This window comes from Capra hircus, chromosome 1 (genome assembly GCF_001704415.2).
Source record: "Capra hircus breed San Clemente chromosome 1, ASM170441v1, whole genome shotgun sequence".
NCBI lineage: Eukaryota > Metazoa > Chordata > Mammalia > Artiodactyla > Bovidae > Capra > Capra hircus.
In genome coordinates this window covers 132,203,367-132,227,033 of record NC_030808.1, presented here as the reverse complement: position 1 = coordinate 132,227,033, position 23,667 = coordinate 132,203,367, and the positions used below count along the sequence as shown (strand labels likewise).

Here is a 23,667-nt window from a genome sequence, read left to right as displayed (position 1 = left end):
AACAAAAATCTAATACTACTACAGAATAATGATCAGAATGCTGAAATTAACAATATAATATATATGTTCTAATTCACAGAATTGATTTTACAATTTAGTATTCGTCTCCATAATGTTGTTGACGTCAAAAGAAAAATCTAAGATCGTATATTGCATTAAGTTCTGGAACAGTTTTCTTAGCCATTTCTATTTCATGACAGGGACACTCTTACAGAGTACAGGATAGTTATTATGAAAAATACACCTCAACTTGAGCTTGCCCACTGTTTTCTCATGAGTAGTTTCAGACTCTGTACTATAGGCTAATGAGGCTGAGTTCTTATAAGTGCCTACTATGAAGCATATGGTGTCTATTAAGTTTTTACAGGTAAAGTACCATTTTATTCATAATACATATCTCGTAAGGAGACAATCTGAGGAGGTAAATATGTTTTTCACGTTACCCCACTAGTGTTGGAGTATAAGCACTGAGTTCAAATTTTAGTTTGTACTTTTCATACTCTTCAGCATGTGTTATTTATGTATGATTCATCTATTTTGAGTGTATCCAAGTCTTGGATTTTCCATCCATCTTCAGTATTTTTCCTTTTTTCTGAGTATATGAAACATGAAGATAACTTCCAAAGTCAACCAACACTGTTCAAAAAGTATATTCCAGTAAGTATCATCCCTCCACCCCAATTCCCTGTAAGTTTTACACTCCATTTACATACACACATAACCTACAGGGGACTTCCCTGGTGGCTCAGACAGTAAAGCGTCAGCCTACAATGCAGGAGACCCAGGTTCAATCCCTGGGTAGGGAAAATCTCCTGGAGAAGGAAATGGCAACCCACTCCAGTATTCTTGCCTGGAAAATCCCATGGACGGAGGAGCCTGGTAGGCTACAGTCCATGGGGTCACAAAGAGTTGGACACAACTGAGCAACTTCACTATACCCTACAGGTAGGCAATTATTATTCTGTGTCTTATCTTCCCTTTGTTTCTTTATGGTCAAGTGACCAGATACATGTGTATATTCTACTATTTCCCTTCTTTCGTCTAAAAATGTTGAATACTTTTCGACACTCTTTTGCACTTAAAAAAATAAACGCATCCTGAAAATCTCCCTGCATTAGCCCACACAGTTTTTCCTCATAATTTTTTGCCATGCCAAAAAGCTCCACTGAATAAGTTTTGCCATAGTTTATTCAATCACTGTCCTATACATTGGCATTTAGGTTGTTTCCAATATTTCACTACTATAAATAATATGTTACTGAATAACCTTGTGCATTTATTTTTGTAAAATGGAAATATATCTTCATGGCAAAATTCCAGGAACAGTATGGCTAGGTCAAAAGATAAGAACATATGGAGTTTTGGTGAAAGTTGCTTAGTCGTGTCTGAGTCTTTGCAACCCCATGGACTGTATAGGCCAGAATACTGGAGTGGGTAGCCTTTCCCTTCTCCAGGGGATCTTACCAACCCAGGGATTCAACCCAGGTATCCCACATGGAAAGTGGATTCTTTACCAGCTGAGGCACAAGGGAAGCCCAAGAATACTGGAGTGGGTAGCCTATGCCTTCTCCAGCAGATCTTCTTGAACCAGGAATTGAACCAGGGTCTCCTGCATTGCAGGCAGATTCTTTACCAACTGAGCTATGAGGGAGTTTTGGTAGATGATGTCAAATTTATATCTATGAGCTAGCTATATATCTACTTTTATTTCAACAAATAATGTAAGAGTGTCTGTTTCCTCACAGCCTAAAGAACAGAGATTATAACTTATAATTTTTCAATCTCATAGATGAAAACTGGTATATTGTATAGTTGTATCTTACAGCTGTCTTCTTTCATATGTGCTAGTTAGTATCTGCTTACTACAGGTTCACAGGTACTTGAATCTATTTTAGATTTTTATTACACTGTACTAACATGAGAGACAGTGAGCTTTCTCTTTTAAACATGTTAAGGAAATATGCATCTCAGTCTGATATACTAAAATGTTTTAAATCTGTTTTGTCAAATTCCTTTTCAGGAACTATAAAGATAGCTAAAAGGAAAAGTAGCAAGGGATATGAACAGAAAACTGAAAAAAAAAAAGAAATAAAAATGGCTCTAAAGTCACACACGTAAGAGAAATACAAATTAAAATCATCCAAGTACAAAACTTAACCATGGATCAATGACCTACATATAAGTTCTAAAACTATAAAACTATCAGAAGAAAATATGGAGGTAAATCTTCATGCTCTTAGAAATGGCAACAGATTCAAAGATTTGATACCACAATCATGAGCAAAAGAAATGAAAAAAGAGTTGGACTTGACAAAGATTTAAAACTTTTGTCCATCAAAGGACATCTTTAATAAAGGGAAAAGACAACCCACAGTGTGGGAGTAGTTGCAAGTTATAAACAGTTACATGTTATGTATCTGATAAAAGATTTAATATCAAGAATATACAAAGAAATCTAATACAATAACTCACAGCAAAAATAAAACCCATCTAATTTCAAAATAAGTATAGGACTAAAATACACATTTCTTCAAAAAAGACATACAAATTGCCAAAAACACAAAAAGTCGCCCAAGTCACTGGTAATAAAGAAAATGCAAATCAAAACCATTAAAAAAATACCACTTCATACCCCATAGGACACTAAAATCTTAAAACTAGAAACAGAAAGTGTTTTAGAGGATGTGGAGAAATAAGAATCTTCATATATTTCTGGAATTTAAAATGGTGCAGCTGCTGTGAAAACAGTTTGGCAGTTCCTCAAAAACTTAAAAGAGAATTACCATATGATCCAGCAATTTCACTACTAGGTATTTACACCAGAAAATTAAAAAATAAGTATTCAAATAGATAACTGACCATAAATATTCATAGTAGCAATATTCACAACAACCAAAAAGCACAACTCCAACTGTGTATCAATGGATGAAAGGATAAATAAATTGTAATACATACATACAATTAAATGAATTTTATCAATATATGCTACTACTCAGAGAAATCTCAAAGATATGCTAAATTAAATAGATCAGATACAAAAGGTCACATACTATACAATCTCCTTTTACATAAAAGGACTAGAACATAGGAGCAGAAACAAGATTAGAGGTAGCCAAGGACTGCAGGGAAGAGGCTGATGTGGAGTGACTAGTTAATGATAAGTATTCTTCTGGGATGATAACAAAAAAGTTTTGATACCAGAAAGGGGTGGTTGTACAACACTATTATGTTTTTATGTGATAAAAACTACTGAACCACCCACTTTAAAACGGTTAACTGTTTAAGTGTATTTCACCTCAATTTAAAAAAAAACCATATCATGTATTTTTAAATTATTCATAAGACCAATAAAAAAATTTGATAAAAACACTTTGTTAAAAAGACCAAATAGAAACAGATTATTTTCATATAGTACTGATAGGAGTAAAATGGACATAATTTCCATAACAGGAAATTTGGCAATATCTAATATAATTAAAAATATAAAAACCTACAGATATTCATTCTGCCACAAAGAACAAATGAGGTACACATGAAATTACTCATTGTAAGAGCAAAAGACAACAGATAGTAGTCAATGTGCTGTTAACAGACAACTAGTTAAATAAACTGTTGTACATACATAAAAAGGAATGCTTTGATTCTGGAAAAGAGGGAAAGTGAAAGTGAAAGTGAAGTCGCTCAATCATGTCCGACTCTTTGTGACCCCATGGACTAGTAGCCTACCAGGCTCTTCCCTCCATGGGATTCTCCAGGCACAAGTACTGCAGTGGGTTGCCATTTCCTTCTCCAGGGGATCTTCCCGACCCAGGGATCGAACCCAGGTCTCCCGCATTCCAAGCAGACACTTTAACCTCTGAGCCACCGGTCACTTTCACTTTCTTTTCAGTAGCTCAGTCATGTCGGACTCTTTGTGACTCCATGAATCGCAGCACACCAGGCCTCTAAGTCCACCACTAACTCCCAGAGTTCACTCAGACTCACGTCCATCGAGTCCGTGATGCCATCCAGCCATCTCATCCTGGGTCGTCCCCTTCTCCTGCCCCCAATCCCTCCCAGCATCAGAGTCTTTTACAATGAGTCAACTCTTCGCATGAGGTGGCCAAAGTACTGGAGTTTCAGCTTTAGCATCATTCCTTCCAAAGAAATCCCAGGGCTGATCTCCTTCAGAATGGACTGGTTGGATCTCCTTGCAGTCCAAGGGACTCTCAAGAGTCTTCTCCAACATCACAGTTCAAAAGCATCAATTCTTCGGCACTCAACCTTCTTCACAGTCCAACTCTCGCATCCATACATGACCACGGGAAAAACCATAACCTACAGTAGACGGACCTTAGTCGGCAAAGTAACGTCTCTGCTTTTCAATATGCTATCTAGGTTGGTCATAATTTTCCTTCCAAGGAGTAAGCGTCTTAATTTCATGGCTGTGTCACCATCTGCAGTGATTTTGGAGCCCAAAAAAAAGTCTGACACTGTTTCCACTGTTTCCCCATCTATTTCCCATGAAGTGATGGGACCGGATGCCATGATCTTCGTTTTCTGAATGTTGAGCTTTAAGCCAACTTCTCCACTCTCCTCTCACTTTCATCAAGAGGCTCTTTAGTTCCTCTTCACTTTCTGCCATAAGGGTGGTGTCATCTGCATATCTGAAGTGATTGATATTTCTCCCGGCAATCTTGATTCCAGCTTGTGCTTCTTCCAGCCCAGTGTTTCTCATGATGTACTCTGCATAGAAGTTAAACAAGCAGGGTGACAATATACAGCCTTGACATACTCTTTTTCCTATTTGGAACCAGTCTGTTGTCCCATGTCCAGTTCTAACTGTTGCTTCCTGACCTGCATATAGGTTTCTCAAGAGGCAGGTCAGGTGGTCTGGTATTCCCATCTCTTTCAGAATTTTCCAGTTTATTGAGATCCACACAGTCAAAGGCTTTGGCATAGTCAATAAAGCAGATACAGACAGACAGATGGATATACAACAAAGGAGTTAAGAAGTAACTCTGTGGAGATAGATGGTAAAGCAAGATGTAGTAAAGGCTTTTTGATTTACATTTCTCTTGTGTGTGTGTTTTTAACCATACAAACAATTTACAAAAGCAAAATATTTTAAGACTACGATTTCTTTCAAAATCGAAACTCATTCTAATAGGACACTTACATAGATTAGACAAGAACACATATGTAAAGCACTTCACTCAGTAATTGCCTTTCCCTGTTTAAGACTGTACAATTAACAAACTCACTTTCCTTCAAATAAACGAATCTCTTGCCAATCCTCATCTAACTCTATGCTCCGGTTGCTGCCACAAACTTTCTTTATGCACTAGAGTGTGCTGTACTTTCTCTTCTTCTGGAATTTTTATACCAACTGTTAACTTGGACTCAACACCTCAGTTCCAGTATCAAGTTTGTTCCTTTGAGATGCACTTTCTTACAAATATCCCCATATTCACACATACACACAACCTAGGTTGAATCAGAAGCTCCATCTTGTCGTTCCTACACTACATCTTGTGGTTAGACATGGAGACTAAAGATAGCGACAAGCCTGAATCTGAATCATGAATTTGGCACTTAAAAATTGGATGATGTCCAAAAACTAACCTAAGCCCTGAATCCTTAGTTTGTTGAACAACAGAATAAAAATCATATCTGACTGATAAAACTGTCAAACCAATATTAAACGAGCTAATGTATGTAAAGCATACAGCTTGGCACATATACTGCCAAGCTGAAACAGTCATTAAATTGTAACCAATTTTATTAGTCTCTTGGTATTAAGCAGTTCAGTGAACTACTGGTATATTTCCCTCCTTTTCTTTGCTAAACACCCTTTTTTAAAAACTCAACAGGGACTTTCTTGGTGGTCCAGTGATCAAGACTTCACACTTCCACTGCAGCAGGCCAGACTGGATTCCCAGCTGGAGAATTAAGATGTCGCACACTGCATGGCATGGCCAAATAAATAAATAGCAAATAAAGTCAAAGTAGAAAGGACATAAAAAAAATTAAAGCAGAAATTATTAAAAAAATAAAATAAAAATTAAACATATTCTAATAGTTACTGGGGCATAGACTGTCTTGATAGTGTGTATATATATATATATATATATATATATACACACTTAGGAACAATAACCTAGGTACTTTGTAAGTATTTGATAAAATTCTTATGTTAATATGGTGAATAATAACTTGATCAGAAATAAGAAAGCCTTCAAGAAATCAATTTGATCAGTGACCTCAATAGAAGATCACCTTTCTTCACTGATAAGCAAAGAATGGTGTTTACCAACTGATGTATCCCATACAGTACAATTTAACCTGTTAATATTTATTCTAGAGAAAAAAGGTCTCTATCAGTTACCTACTAATATGATTAAAATAACTTCACTTATTAACAAATTGTCTATGGATTCCAAATGATTATAAATTTAAACCTGATTTTCATATTCAAGCACTTCGTCTACAAGATGAGGATTCAAAATAATAATGTTAGCAACTGGCACAGTTTACAACATAGAGCACAGATACAAATAATATCAGTAAACATTAACTATAAAACCTTGTGATCTAAAAGGTCAATTCACAAAATCCTTAATTTCAGATTTCCTTCAAAACATTAAAATTTCAGAAATCTGTTATGAGTAAAACTGAAGTTGGAAAAAGAGAAATATTTTTAAATAAAATAATTTTACCATAAAAGACTAGCAATTAATTCCAGAATGAATTATAAAATGATTAACACAAGGTAAAGTAAATTTGAAACTGCTGGACTGACAAAGTCTCAGTGTACATCATTTATTCCAACATTCTGTACCTCGACATCCTGAACACTGGATAAAAAAGTTGATTAAATCCAGAAGTGCAATGTCCCTGTCTTGTTTATATGATTCAATCCAGTCATCGACCACAGACTGTGGGGGGGTGGGGGGGGAGAAAAAAAGAAAGAAAAAAATTTAAATTGACATTACAGCAAATGAATTTTCGATAAATTATTGGTTTTCTATGTGTAGCTATTTAAACAAGAAAACTACTTAATTAAATCACATATAATATATATTAAATTATATATATAATATAAAATTAAGACCATATATAATAAAATACATTTTTCCCTACACACAAGGACGATTCAAAATTAGGAACTCAATTCGATTAATCAACAATGTAAAGAAGAAAAATAAATGATTATAATACCAGATCTCAAAAGGTATCTGATAAAAATCTTGGAGCCATGCTTAATAAAAACATATCTAGAAAAACTGGGCTTATGTGATATGTTGGTAAACAACATAAAGACAAAGGCCAAAACAGATTTCTTGTGGAAACTTTAACACTTTTCAGCTCTAAGAAGAATGAGGCAAGGCTGTATCCCTAAGCATTTAACACATATTTTAAAGATTTTAGTTTATGCAAAAATTAGTAAAATATCAATAAGGACAATTCTCCTTTTCTACTGAGTCTCTACTAATGCAATATAAAGATTAATTAAAAATTTTACAACTGACAAAAGATAAAAGTACAAAATCAAATTTGAACATTAGCAATATTATGAAATATAAATGGATTGAGAAGGCTGCTCACAACTAAAATCATCTAAAAACAAATCGAAGGACTACATAAATTTTAATGAAGAACATTATAAAACCACCTTTAGGTTACAGAAAATGACTTAAATAAGTTCCATATTAAAAAAGCTTCATGCTGCATCAAGAAAGTCTTTCCAAATTGTTAGATAAATTTAATGTAATTCTACTTAGCATACTACCAGGCATAACTATTGAGAGTTTTGCTGGGGGTGAAGGGGAAGCACAGGAAATAGATAAAAATTACTTTTTTAAAAGTTTCAAGTAAACTTTTATTTCTGTACTTAGCTACAACTATGTATAATTAATCCAGAAATCTTAAGATATTCCTTGATGAAAGTTTACATATACATGCACCTGTATAACCATAACCAAAATGCAAATATAAAAAACACCTCCAGAACCAAAACAGGCTGCCCCATGTTCCCTTCTAGTTAGTAACCATTTGGCAAGCAAATAGCTTAATTATTATTCCTTAACAATAGATATGCTTTTGAAATTCATGTCAATACTATTATGTTTTGTGTTTGATTTATTTCAATGTTTTAGCAGTGAGATTCAGTCATGTTACTATGTGTTATTAGTAATTCCTTGTTTGTACTGCTGGACAGTGCTTCATTGACTTAACATACTTATCTTACAATCCAATTTACTATTGATGTACATGAGAGTTGTTTCCATTTTAGGGCTATTGCAAATAAAATTATTACGAACACAACTATACACATATCCTCACATAAATGTTTTTTCTGCTGTATACATACCTAGTAGCAGAGTTATTAACAAACAACACATATATATTGAGGTTTAGTATACAATGTCACACTATTTTCCAAAACAGGTATATACTTCCTCCAGCAACACACGATACCGATATTCAGTGCTCCACGTATCACCAATTCTAGATCTCATCAGCCCTTTTATTTTAACCCATTCTGATTGAACATTTCTCTTCTTTAGTGATCTGAGGAGCAATCATATTTCCTTCTATGTTTAAGGGGAAGACCCTTTATTAAAAGCTGGTGTAAATAACAACTCTCTCTCAACACATTAGCGTCTGGTAGATTTGGTTTTTAAAGTATAAAGAAAATACAATGGTGGTGGTAGTTGCTCAGTTGTGTCTGAATCTTTGCAACCCCATGGAATGCAGCACCCCAGGCTTCCCTATTCTTCACTATCTCCAAGAGCTTATTCATGTCCACTGAGTTGATGATGCCATCCAATCATCTCATCCTAAGAATCTAAAGTTAACTCCAAAAAGATAAGCCTTTCTTAGACTGGCAGACTGATAACTGTCAGAGACATTACCAAGCATGGACACAAGCATGTGGATGATACAACTTGTCATAATTTACAGGGCCTTGGCTGATAGGTGAAGAGGAGGATAAAATAAAAACTTCATAAGGTACCTCAAAACTAAATAGCTGGGAACATTTTATAAAGAGGAAAAAAAAAACCATAGGGTACATACATGAGATAAAAGGATAAGATATATGGCACACTTCTCATAGAAAATAATAAAAGCCAGTGAATAATAGAATGATATATTTAAAGAAAGAAAGAAAGAAAAACTGCCTGTTGGTTGGAATAAAACCCAGCTTCTCCATCATCCCATAAAAATCAATGTCTGGAGCTTCCCTGGTGGTCTAGTAGTTAAGAATTCTGCCAAAGCAGGAGACATGGATTCCATCCCAGGCCGAGGAACAAAGATTCCATATGCTGCGGAGCAGCTAAGCCCATATGTTGCAATTACAGAGCCCATGCTCTACAACAAGAAAAGCTACCACAATGAGAAGCACACGCACTCCAATGAAAAGTAGCACCTGCTTACTGCAACTAGAGAAAGTACTCAAGCAGCAAGGAAGACCTAGCACAGCCATATATAAATAACTGAATCTTTTTTAAAAAAACAAACAAACCAATGACTGAACAGCTATCCAAGAACAAAAAAAGATCCAGGAGATCTCTATAGTCCACTTATGAAGTTTTAAGAACAACAAAACTGAGAACATTCACATTAGAAGAAAATGAAGGTTAAATTCATTTTGCCTGCATCATCCCATCCCCCAAACTGGCACCCTTCAGTGCTAAGAAGAAATCTTCCACAGCTAAAAAGAACTCTTCCTGCCAAAAAAAAGGAGTGTGGGGTGACTGACCAGCTTCCCCAGCTTCACAGTGCATTGTACAGAGGTTCGGCTTTGGTTTCATTCCACCAAGCCCAGCCACCTGAGATGTTATTGACCCAGCTATGAACAACGAATAAAAGCAGAAGTAATATTATTAACAGAGAAGCAGCCAGAGGGATCACAGTTCACAGAGAACAGCTCTTCAGACAAACTCAGCAAATTTCACCAATGAGAAAGCCAAAGGCCAGCATAGTCACTGTAGACCCCTACAGATCTTGCCAGCTTTTCCCCCAAAGTTATTTGTGTTTGTGTTCATTGATGTCAACTGCCTGAGTCCCTCTCTGTAACCTTTTCCTACCAATACCAAACCTACACTTGGCCACTACAGCGGCTATTTTATAAATAAGGATATTTTATATCTTATAAATATATAAAATAAAGAAATAAACATACACACACACAATGGAGGGGGGAAGAAAGATTATAATATGTTATAGTTCTCTACAGCTGTGAGAGTTTAAGATGCCAGCCCCCTGAATCTCTACCCACCAAGGAGCCAGACAGCCACACCTGCAGCCAACTGGGGCTGCTGTAGCTGCACAAATGCAAAATACCAGCCTAATACCACCTCCCCACACTGAACTAGACCACTGTGTTCATGCTCAGGGATTGTCCCTCCAACTGTGCACTACCAGACTGACATCCATCACTGGCCTCCCGTGCAGTGAGCATGCACAGAAGGGATGGGAGGGATACGCAGCCACTAGTGAGAGCACCTACAACGAAGGCACCCCATAGCTTCTTGTGGGCCCAGAAAAGGCCCTGCCTCCTGTCATTGGCCAATACCAACAAGTCCACCTATACTTAGCCACTCCAAGCTGTGCACTGCAAAAACCCAGCCCAATGACCTCTGGCAGCCTTCAAAGCAGTGTGCACATGTGGGCAGAGTGTGTGCAACCATAGATGATGACACTGATGGCCAGGAACTCCAGTTTAGCCAAGGAGACCATAGTGAGCACGAATCCTTGTTGTCTGCAGTGGCCCTCATCACTGTATGTATGCCTGCAACTGGCCTCTGCAACAGCCTACCTTGGTCCCTAGCTGATAAATCCCTAGTGAAGGCACTGCTTAGAACTACTACAAGGTTCCTCTCAGTGCTGAGCAAGAACCACACAGTTGTCAATGGTGTGTAGCCCAGTGGCCTGAGCTAAGTACACATCATGCCTGCCCACAGGGATCCAAACTACCACATGTTCCCCACATTGGCACCCTGCATCACCATACCCAGGGTCACAGCATGTGCCAGTGTACTCTCACTCACAGGTGAGAGGCTGACCCTTATCAAATTCAGTCTATATATTCTGGAAGAGGTTAACTGCTTCTTCAAATGAACAGACATGAAAACAAAGCAACTGGGATTATGAAGAATTGGGGGAATGTATCTCTACCAAAGAACATAGTAAGCCGACAATAACTGGCAGATTCAGGAGATCTTTGACAGACAAGGAGACTCAAAATAATTACTCTGCAGATGGTCAGAGAGCTATAAGAGAACACAGATAAAAAACTAATGTATCAGGAAAAAAAAAAATACAAGAACAAAATGAGTTCAACAAAGAAACAAAAAACAAAGTAACCAAACAAATTCTGAAACTGAAGAATACAATGACTATACTGAAGAATTCAATACAGAATATATTACTTTTATTGGTATAAATAAATAGAAATTTGTTATCTATTACTGTATCTTTTGATTACAGACCTTACTGAATTCACATTTAAAGTAATTATTGATATGTATGTGTGACTGCCACCTTATTAATTGCTTTCAGGCTGTTTTTGTAGTTCCTCTCTAATGCTTTCTCCTTCTCTTGGGAAAAATGAAAATGGAAATATAACACCAAAATTTATGGGATACAACAAAAGCAGTTCTAAGAAGGAAGTTCACTGTGATAAACACCCATCTCAAGAGACAAGAAAAATCAACAACCTAAGATTATACTTCAAGAAACTTGAAGGAATGAAGCTCAAAATAAGTGGAGAGATGGAAATATAATGATAAAGATTCAAGTAGAAATTAAGAACTGGTTCTCTGAAAAAGTAAACGAAACTGACAAAACCTTTATCTAGACTCACCAAGAAAAAAAGACTGAAATAAACAAACTCAGAAATAAAAGAAGTATTACAGCTGATTCCACAAAAATGCAAGGATGATGAAAGACTACTGTGAACAATCATAGGCCAACAAACTAGAGAACCTAGGGAAAAAATTACTAAATTTCAGGACTTCCCCAGAGATACAGTGGTTAAGATTCTGGCCTCCAACAAAGGGGGTGTGGGTTCAATCCCTGACCAGGGAACTAAGATCCCACATGCTGCAAGGGTGGGACCAAATATTCAAAAAAATAATTAAACCTGATTTTAAAAAGTGAGTAATTCCTAGAAACAAATAACCTAGTAAGACTATCTCATGATGAAATAAAAAATCTGAACTAGCCAGTTACTAGCAAGGAGATTGACAGTAACTAAAAACCTCGCAACAAATAAAGTCCAGGACCAGAAGGCTTCACTGATGACTTTTAACAAACATTCTAGGAAGATGGTAGAGGTCTTCCAAACACATTTTATGAGGCCAATATTACTCTGATACCAAAGCCAGACAAAAATACACCACAAGAAAACGCCAATATTCCTGAAGAACACAGATGCAAAAATCCTGTAGGAATATTAGCAAATCAAACTCAACAATGTATTAAAAGGATCATATACCTTGACTAACCCAGGGATTTCTTTGGAAGGAATGATGCTAAAGCTGAAATTCCAGTACTTTGGCCACCTCATGTGAAGAGTTGACTCATTGGAAAAGACTCTGATGCTGGGAGGGATTGGGGGCAGGAGGAGAAGGGAACGACAGAGGATGAGATGGCTGGATGGCATCACGGACTCAATGGACTTGAGTCTGAGTAAACTCCGGGAGATGGCATGGACAGGGATACCTGGCGTGTTGCAATTCCTGGAGTTGCAACGAGTCGGACACAACTGAGCAACTGAACTGAACTGAAGCAGGATTTGTTCCAGTGATGCAAGGATGGTGCAAGATGCAAAAATAAATGTGATACACCACATGAATAGAATAAAAGATTAAAACTGCACTCTTATCATCACTCCTATTCAACTCTCCTAGCCAAAGCAATCAGTCAAGAAAAAGAAAATGTATTTTAAAAGGTATATAAAAGGTATCCAAAAAGAAAAGGAAGCAATAAAAAAATGTTTTTGCAGATAATGACCTTCCATGTAGAAAATCTTCAAGACTCCATGAAAAAACAAGTCAACAAGTTGCAGGATGCAATAAGTTACAGGATACAAAATCAACATTCAGAAAACAGCTGCATTTCTATACAATGTAAAACTTGTATTTCTATATTAAATCAAATTAATAAATCACTAACTTTAATAGAAAACAATCCAATTAAAACCTGGCAAAGAATTTGAATAGTTTTACAGAGAACACATACAAATGGCTAAGAAATACATGAAAAGACACTCAACATCATTTAATCATCAAGAAAATACAAATTAAAACCGCAATAAGATATTAATGCCACCCCAGTTTGGAATGGCTATTATCAAAAAGATAAGACATAACAAGTGTTGGTGAGAGTGTGCACTGTTAGTGCAAATGTCAACTAGTACAGCCACTACATAAAGCAGTACAGATGTTCATCATAAAATTAAAAACTAGAACCACCACATACTCCAGAAATCCCACTTATGGGTATATATATATAAAGGAAATAAAATTAGGATTTTATTGAAATATCTGCACTCTTATGTTCACTGCATTCACAATGGTCAAAATAAGGAAATAACTTCAATATCTTTTTTTTTAATATTCCACATGTAAGTGTTACACAGTGTTGTCTGTCTTTCTCTGATGTACTGAACCTAGTACAATGGCCTCAAGGTTCATCTAAGTTGTTGCAAGTGGCAGGATTTCCTCCTCTCTCATGGATGAATTAGTATTCCCCTCCCAACACACACATATAGTATATCTCAATAAAGGTGCAGAAAATTAAAAACAGGCTATATAGAATTTTGTATATGGCAGAAAGATACCTTCAAATAAAAGCAACATGAAAACTTCACAAAGAAAACTAAAACAAAACCAAGCAAATAGACTAATAAAGACTACTCCTGAAACACAGACAATCCAGACTGAATAAAAATCAATCACATGATATTTACAAGAGACATACTTTGAATATAACAGCACATATAGGTTATAGTAAAATGGAGAATAAATGTATACCATGAAAACTTTAACTATAAAATACTGTTATGATTGTTATATTAGACAAAGAAATCAAGACAAGGAATATGACAAAGATTTTTTAAAAACCTTATAATAATAAAGTGGTAAATAATCAGGAAGATAAAGTGATTACAAATGTTTATACATCCAAATAATGGAGAAGGCGATGGCACCCCACTCCAATACTCTTGCCTGGAAAATCCCATGGATGGAGGAGCCTGGTAGGCTGCAGTCCATGGGGTAGCGAACAGTCGGACATGACTGAGTGACTTCACTTTCACTTTTCACTTTCATGCATTAGAGAAGGAAATGGTAACCCACTCCAGTGTTCTTGCCTGGAGAATCCCAGGGACGGGGGAGCCTGGTGGGCTGCCATCTATGGGGTCGCACAGAGTAGGACACAACTGAAGCGACTTAGCAGCAGCAGCAGCAGCAGCAGCAGCAGCAGCAGCAGCAGCAGTGAGTCCCCAAATACATAAAGCAAAACGTGAACTACAAGGAAAAATGTGCAAATAGACAACTATAGGCAAGATTTTTACTACACCTCTATTGGTAACTGAGGGAAGAAGCAAACACAAAAAATAGTAAACATATAGAATATTTGAACAGCACTGCTAATAAACATGATCTATTCAACATACAATCACTACACCAACAATTACAGAATACACATTCCTTTTAGCTGCACACTGAACATTCACCAAAAGACCGAACAGCAAGCCTCTATGACTTCTCAAGGATAAAAAAAACAGAGGGAAAATTCTCTGAATATGATGGATTTAAATTAGACATCAGCAACAAAAACGTTATCTGAAATATCCCAAATGTTTTGGTAATTAGGCAATATTTTGAACTGAATGATAATGAAAGTACAACATATCAAAATTTGTAGAATGCAGGTAAAACAGTGCTTAGAGGGAAATTTATAGCTTCATGTACTGTATAATAAAAGAAAGTTCTAAACCAATGATTTAACCTTCCACCTTAAGAAACATACATTACATTTAAATGTTGGCTGCCCTCAGTTAAGGAGCAGAGAAAGATATTACTCCAAGATTACAAGAAAAAAACATTTCTAATAATACACCCACAATCTCTCCGAGAGAAGAACATGTAAAATACCAGTCACACAATCATTCTGGGAGCTAAGGTGACAGAGGCTCTAACATCCTCTATCACCTTTTAAGGTCATATAAGGTCATCCTCTATAAGAGGCTTCCAAGGTTGATCATGAGAAGTCCAAAGCCAGCTAATGGAAGAAAAAACATAGAAAAGCATGACAGATTTTTATAATTCAGCTTTGGAATAATACTTTGTCCAATACTTCATTAGTAAGAACGTATAAACTAGCCATATCTAGATAACTGGGAAGCATGAAGTCTGTTTTCGCCAGTACCTTTCTGGAACTTTATCCACTATGAAAAAGGAAAAATAAATTTGGTAAGTGGCCAGTCATATCTGCCAAAATCTGCCCTCTTGTCTATAAATATTTATATATTTCTTCTTCCTACATAGAAAAAATACGCACCTGCCTGGATACTTTAAGTGCTGCTTACTGGGGCAAAAGTATCAATCTAAAATATTTATAAAAGAATGTTTCACAAAATTACATTATATGTGTACAGAATAAAATATAGCTACACAAATGAGCTATATCAATATGGCAGCACTAATGATTTAAAGTTATTTGTGACATGTTATACTAACATGTAAGAATTGAATCGCCAGTCTATGTCTGACGCAGGATACAGCATGCTTGGGGCTGGTGCATGGGGATGACCCAGAGAGATGTTATGGGGAGGGAGGTGGGAGGGGGGTTCATGTTTGGGAACGCATGTAAGAATTAAAGATTTTAAAATTTTAAAAATAAAAAACTTAAAAAAAAAAGTTATTTGTGACATGTTAAGTGAAAAGAGAACTGTATGATTCTACTCTTAGATGATATCACACACATGCATTTATAGTAGCATAGAAAAAGATATGCAAAAATTCAAACTGTGACACTGACAGGCTTATCCTCAATTCATTATAAAAAGTTTAAATCTAAGACTTTACTAAAATTATAATCTCTGAGAAATTATAGATCCTCAAAGAGAAAACCACAAGCCAGCACCTAAATCACAGATAACAGTGAAGTGACAAAAATCATGACACTTGCTGTTTTAACAGTCTACAAAGGTAGGACAGTATAATAAATTTATAGTAGTTAGAAGTATAGCTTAAAAACTGAGAAAGAAAAACTAAAGTGAAAATAAATGTCAAGGATAAGAACAGGAAACAGAAAAAATGTGGAACAGAACAGTCAATATTATAGTTTAAAATGAGTTTCAGATTTGCCTCTAAGCATCATAAAGTAAACCTAAAAGAAAGATTTTAGATATTTTTCAACACTGCTTTTACTAATATCATATACATGTCTTCTCTGAATGCAAGTAAAAAAATAAATATGACATAAGTAGACTGAGAAGAGTTTTTTTATTATTCCATGAAACTAGACTGTTATTTTAACCTCAGATATAAGCTAAAATATTCTTCTTTCAGAGTTCTCTAAAGGCTGCTCTTTGTTGTTGATTTTTGTGTTAACTGCAGTTTCCGGCCAATTTGATCACCTTATCACTGTCCTTTTACCCAACTGTATTATTGCTTAGAGAAATGTGTTTTTAAACTCAGATAAATGCTGTGACCCATCATGTGACAGGGCAGATTTTATTCCGGAGTTAGGAATAGAATCACATATTGCAATATAATTTCAATGTCATTTTTCAGAAAAATAAACCACTTTCATACTTTTACTTGACACCAATCTTGTTCTGTTCTTCTGTTTTGTATTATTCAGTTTTTGAAATAGAAAGCAATTTCAACAAGTACACTTTTCAGTTTAACATGATAACCTAACTAGGTCTGAAGTTGAGTACTATAATAGTGATATGTAAGTAAAATGGTACAAACACGTTAAAACAATATTTTAAATATCAGTTCTCTTTAAGTTTTTATATTCCTGGCCTCAGGGGAACTACAGGGGATTATTACTGTAAGGTGAGTTGCCTCCTACTCCTAAAGCTGGGAAAACACTATCCAGTTAATAGTTAGTGTGATATTCACAGAAATGGAGGCCATGACAACACCCATTGGATTTGGCCATCCAAATTAAAGTGAGCCTTAAGAAGGCAACGCAAAATAATATGCCTAAAAGAGTCAGCAATCAAGAAGGAAAAAAGAAAATCAGGTATGTATGAAACAGATGGAAGATTTAAAGCATGAAAAGACTTTCTGGAAGTTAAAAGAAAAAAAAAAGACTATCAAATTTAAATATTCATTGGACCAATTAAAGAATAATCACAATAAAGAATAAATTTAAAATCCTGGAAGGTGAATGGGGAAACAAATCTCAACACAAAAATATAAAAATGGAATTCATGAGGAAAAGGGTAAAGTCGAGATAAAATCTTATATCAGAAAGCCTATACAAACTCCACTTCTACACACAGAGCATCCAACCTGCCTCTCTCTTAAGAAAGCAAAGAGCTGCCAACACCAGCCATTTAAGGAAATCTTCATCAGTTACCAGTTTACTGTGCCTCAACTCTAAAGTTACCCTTCAGTTATCTGCTCTGTACTAATGAGCAGATACTTCTCTCACAGTAAAGCACTATTACTTCTCTTTCACAGTAAGCACTATTTAAGCTTTATTCGCATATAGCTCTGGAAGAATACTGCAGGAGGAAAGGGGCCTCTCTTCCTTTTCATATGTCAGTCAAGTTATTCTTGCTCTTAACGTATAGTCCAATAGCAGCAACTATATAAAAGGAAATCCAGTGGTGTTTATCCCAGGCTCATGACAAGAGTGTGCTGTCCTTGGGCGACCTTACGCCCCAGCCTGGGATTAGTGATTGCCCTTGTGATGCAGGCCTACTGACGCAGACACTGGCATGCTTCAGGGCTCATGCTGGCAGCAGTGCCCTCATCTTTCATGTACAACTGTCTACCCCGCTTAACATGGCTCTAACTCAGTACTGTTTTCTGCTGCCCAGTAACTGTGAACCAGCTCTGGTTAAGGCAATCCAGTGAACTTCTCTGTTATTTAATAGGCTCTAACTCCACTTTCTCCAATAAGGTTTGAACTCCTGCCTAGGGAACCTTCTGTCTTTCCTTGAGAAATCTCCTTCAGCCCTAGATTTAGTGTTATCTTTACATCTTTATAGTTACTCTTCTATCATAGTTTAGTAATTATGTATAATACATTTTACCAATTCAAACTGTTGTTTCCAACTCCCAACTGAATCCAGATAGGTACAGAAATAGTCCTGGGAATGGTTCCAAATGATAAACTAGTAAATATGAGATTTGGGGACTGGTTTGGTCAAATCCTGGGGATTAAGCACAGGGCTAAGATCCTGGCCAAGCAAATGGGATGCTAGTAATATATGGTAGACAGCAGTTTCAGGAAACCAGTGAACCTTTCAGCTATGTTTCATCGTGATAAAGTGTCAACTCAAGCACATGCCTTTGGAACTTAACTGGCTCTTTATTTGCCACTGGGTTTCCCAAGTGATGCTGATGCTAAAGAATCCGCCTGCCAGTGCAGAAGACGTAGGAGACCTGAGTTCAGTATCTGGGTCAGGAAGATCCCCTGGACGAGGGCATGGCAGCCCACTCCAGTATTCTTGCCTGGAGAATCCCACAGACAAGAGGAGCCTGGCGGGCTACAGTCCATAGGGTCACAAAGAGTTTGACATGACTGAATGGCGTAGTACAGCACATGATACCTACCATTACGGTAGTAATGATGACAACTGAGCACTTAGAAAATGAAAAGCTCCAGTCCATTAACTCTCAGCTTAAGTCACATTGTGAGAACCAGAGAGCTGACACTGCTGAAAGCCAAACTCAAAATTTAATTGTGTACACTGCTGAATTACAAACATCAGCTAAATTCAGTCTCAAGTTTCTCATTGGAAAATTAAAACCTTAACGGGGAAAGAGTAAGATCCTGAAATTCAAATGGAGCATCGAGCTGGTCTTAAGTGAAACTGAAAATTTTGACTCCTTGCCTACTCCCTAACCCTCCACTAGTAATTAGGAACCTCCTATACATTAAAAGATGCTTACTCCTTGGAAGAAAAGTTATGACCAACCTAGATAGTATATTCAAAAGCAGAGACATTACTTTGCTGACTAAGGTCCATCTAGTCAAGCCTATGGCTTTTCTTGCGGTCATGTATGGATGCGAGAATTGGACTGTGCAGAAGGCTGAGCGCCGAAGGATTGATGCTTTTGAACTGTGGTGTTGGAGAAGACTCTTGAGAATCCCTTGGACTGCAAGGAGATCTAACCAATCCATTCTGAAGGAGATCAGCCCTGGGATTTCTTTGGAAGGAATGATGCTAAAGCTGAAACTCCAGTACTTTGGCCACCTCATGTGAAGAGCTGACTCACTGGAAAAGACTCTGATGCTGGGAGGGATTGGGGGCAGGAGGAGAAGGGGACGACCCAGGATGAGATGGCTGGATGGCATCACTGACTCGATGGACGTGAGTCTGAGTGAACTCCGGGAGTTGGTGATGGACAGGGAGGCCTGGCGTGCTGTGATTCATGGGGTCACAAAGAGTCAGACATGACTGAGCAACTGAACTGAACTGATACAGGTGGAAATAGCTTGCCTTCCAGTGTCTAAGAACACTAGCCCTCTTTGGCTTAAAAATCTTCTGATAATCTCATGTGGAAAAATTCTTGAAGGGTTATGCTCATTTTCCTAAAGACCCGCCACAGTCAACTCCTTTGGCCATTAGATTCATAACTAGAGTCAAAACTCAGCATGATCCTGGGGGGACAGGTACACACTATGACTCAAGAGGAAATAGTTCACATACCCAGAAGAAACTCGAGAACCACATGTAGAGTGGATTCCTGAAGTATTTGACCACAGAGGGTAAAATATAATGTCACATCTGGGCAAATTAATTGATTCATGGGTACACTTAGCAGAGAGAACAGATTTAATATACTAGTTCATGTACCTGAAAGTGGTGATCACTATTATCTAATTGGTGCAACAAAAGCTGGATTGAAAGGTTGAGATGTCAGAGCTTTCTTGGCATTGATATGGAAGGAAGGAGGAAAGAAGGTAGTGATTTAGGGAGCTGAACTGGACTTATCATGTGAGAATTTCATATTGACATTTCTCATCTATGCTACACAAGAGAGCACAGAGAGCATTAGTGCAGGGAGGAATGACATCTACCTTCCTTACAAAGGTCTGTGATTACTCTTCTTTGTGAGCCTGGTAAGAGTGTAGGGAATGTGGTCATGAAGAAGAGCTTCCAGGCTTCAACAGAGATGATGAGAGTCAAGGTAACACAGTCCAAGAGGATATACTTAAGCACCAAAGACAAGGTGGGTACATTACCTGTACAGGGCATCAGGGATGTACTTATCATCAGAATGATTTGGCAGCAGCTAAATGGTTACAGTGCCCCCAGGAACAAAACAGGTGTGGAGTCCATGTTTATTATGTTTATTTTATATAACAGGAAAAATGCTAGGTCTTGTAACCAAAAGTCTGTCACCAACACATAGTGCAGAGTTAAAGCCTTCTCATCAAGTTAACTTTTCACCAAGAACTTAAAGCCTTCTCACTTGCCAAATCTGAGTTAGCTCACAGATGCAGAGTTGGCTGAATAAAGTGGAAACCAGGTCCCTTGCAAAAGGACCTTGCAGAAGTTAAGTCACACCATATACCCTCCTCTTAGCCTTCTCCAGAGACTTGCAACCACTAATTAGAGGTATTATATATCATAAAAATGAAATAGTTTTTGATAAACATTGTCTCTGAACAGCCCTTAATTCCTGGCAATGTGGTTCAGAAGTTAATTTAAGAAGGAGGTTTATGGGGATACATGATATATGAGTCAGGTGACATACACGGAGTTGTTAACTCCAGCCTGACCAAGAATGAGGCCAAACGGCCCAGGAATTCACCCTGTGGTTATTTCCTTGGTTCCTGAACATATACTTGGAACAGACATACTTGGCAACTGGAAGAAACCCACATTAACTTTCTGACCTGTGGAATAAGAGGCACTATGGTAGGAATGTCTGAAGAAAGTTCATGGAACTTCCTTTCCTTACCAAAGTAATAAACTAGAAGCAATACAACATCCCTGGGGGAATTACAGAATTTAACCGAAGACTTCAAAGAGGGAGAGGTAGAGAAATCTATCTTATCCCTACTAAACTCATCAGGTTGGCCAACACTGAAGGCAGATGGAAACTGAAGAACAACTATGGATCACTGTAAGCTTAAAGAAGTGGTAACCTTCAAAGCACCTGCAGACGCTGTCAATTGATATGCAGCTACCAACCTGGTTGGGCTACCCACGTGGGCTCCCTGGTAAAGAATCTGCCTGCCAATATAGGAGATGCCGGAGACATGGGTTTGATCCCCGGGTCAGGAAGATCCACTGGAGGAGGAAATGGCAACCCACTCCAGTGTTTCTGCTGGGAAATCCAATGAACAGAGGAGTCTGGTGGATTACAGTTGATAGGGTTGCAAAGAGGTGGACAAGACTGAGCACACACACACACAATTTGGCTAATGTCTTTTTTCCTTATTTACAAGGACCACTCAAAGTCAGTTTCTTTACCTGGAATGGACAAGCAAGTACAACTTCCACAGTGCTGCCTCAGCATTATGTTAATTTTCCTGGTATCATAAATAGCTTCGTGGTTACGTACATCTCCCAATCTTTGAGAGTCAGGAATCTAGATACAACTCAGCTGAATCTTCTCATAGGGTCTCACAAGGCTGCAATCAAGGTATTTGCTATCCTACATTATCACTTGGAGGTGCAAATGAAAAAGAATCTACTACTAAGCTCACTTATGTTGTTGGGAGCATTTATTTCCTTGTGGTTGGTTAAAGAATTGAGGACCATGACCAGCTGCTGGCTATTTGCTGGAAACAAGTTGCCCACAGTTTCTTGCCACATGGACTTCCCCAACATGATCAATTACTTTGAGTCAACCAACAATCAGAATCGTTAGACAAAATCACCTAGCAAGACAGAATCTTGTATAACAAAGGGTAATTTAAGAATTGCACTCCCATCACCCTTGCTGTAACTGATGGTTAGAAGCAGGTCTCAAAACAGGCAATGGGATGAGTCAAAAGCATGAATAATAACAGGAAGCCATCAGGGGCAACACTTGAGTCTACTGCCAAAGCAGCCCACAGGTATCTTGATCATCTCTACATGTCACAGAACATCACATTAGTTTACTATTTTGATGACATGCCCCAACCACTGAATGCCCAAATACTTAACTGAGATGGCCACGGGGCCCCTAATGTTTTTAGGTTACTGCCCTCTATTTTGCATATATATATAAGGTTTGCTCATATTTAATAACTTCTGTTCATCATATTCAATCAGCAAAATGCTGCCAAAAATAATAGTGAGTAATTATGTTGAATAAATATCAGAAGAAAATGTTGAAAGAAATGAAAATATTATTTTGAGAAGCAGGACTGCAAGTAAGTAGGTAAAGTCATGACAAATTGCAATTATAGTCCCTGTACTCTTTGATTTCTCTAAAAAGTCATGTACATACATATAAACCAACTGGCTTACAAAAGGAAGAAAATAAAGATATGGATGAGAAATACTAGGTGAATAAACAAAAACAGATATGCTGAGTAGAAATATAAACATTAAACTAGAATTTAAAATTAGAAACACTAAATAGAAAATAGATATTATATAATTCTAAAAGGCTATATACTAAAGAAAATTAAACAAGTAAAACGTTTCCTTTAAGTTTGCTTTTAGAATTCTCAATCCAATTATTTTTCATATAACTTTTTCTAATTGTTTCATGACATAACTGTGTATATTTAATTCTCTACTACATTTTTTAAAAATTATTTTCTTATTTTTGCCTGTGCCAGGTCTTCCTTGCTCTGTGCAGGCTTCTGGTTCTGGTGGGTTCTCTTGTTCCAGAAGATGGGTTCTAGAGCATGCAGACTCAGCAGCACTGGGAATCTTCCCAGACTAAGGATGGAACCTGTGTTCCCTGCACTGGCAGATAGACTCCTGACCACTGGACCACCGGAAATACACTCTACTCATTTAGACATTGGTGTATTATAGGAAATAAAGTTCTGCATTTTTTTTCAAGTTGTTAATAAAGTGACAGCTATAAAGAGCAACAAATAGGAAGGGCACAATTTTTAACAAATTATTATATATGCTTAGGTCTGTTTGTGTTTAGCTGATCCATTTTTGAGTTGTTGAGCCAATCACCAACATTAATATTTTCTGTAGTTTTACAGTCTACTAAATTGCAGACAGAGTCCCCTGTTACTCTTTGTTTTTAGAATTTTCTTGGCCACTTAAGTGTAATTTGTTCTTCTCAATCACTTCAGCAATTTCAAAATCAATGCCTAAGATTCTGAATGGTGCTGCATTATATAAATAAATTAATTTTAAGACTTTTAAAGGAAATATTAATGAACAATACTATTTCAGGAAAAAACTGATTTACTTCTAAGTACAGAAACAAAATCCTGGGGATTCAAAGTTCCACCATTTAAAACTACTTTTTTAACTGATGTATAGTTGATTTAATATAAAGTATAAAG

The 23,667-nt window shown here is 37.0% G+C and overlaps 1 protein-coding gene across 1 annotated transcript in view; it reads right to left on the bottom strand.

The window, feature by feature from the left end:
* Positions 1 to 23,667, bottom strand: part of STAG1 (stromal antigen 1) — a 470,948-nt gene that overhangs the window by 259,149 nt on the left and 188,132 nt on the right. Inside the window, exon 5 of the mRNA XM_018050852.1 lies at positions 6,821 to 6,917. Coding sequence (XP_017906341.1) covers positions 6,821 to 6,917 — 97 coding nt within the window. The remainder of the gene's footprint in view (positions 1 to 6,820; positions 6,918 to 23,667) is intronic.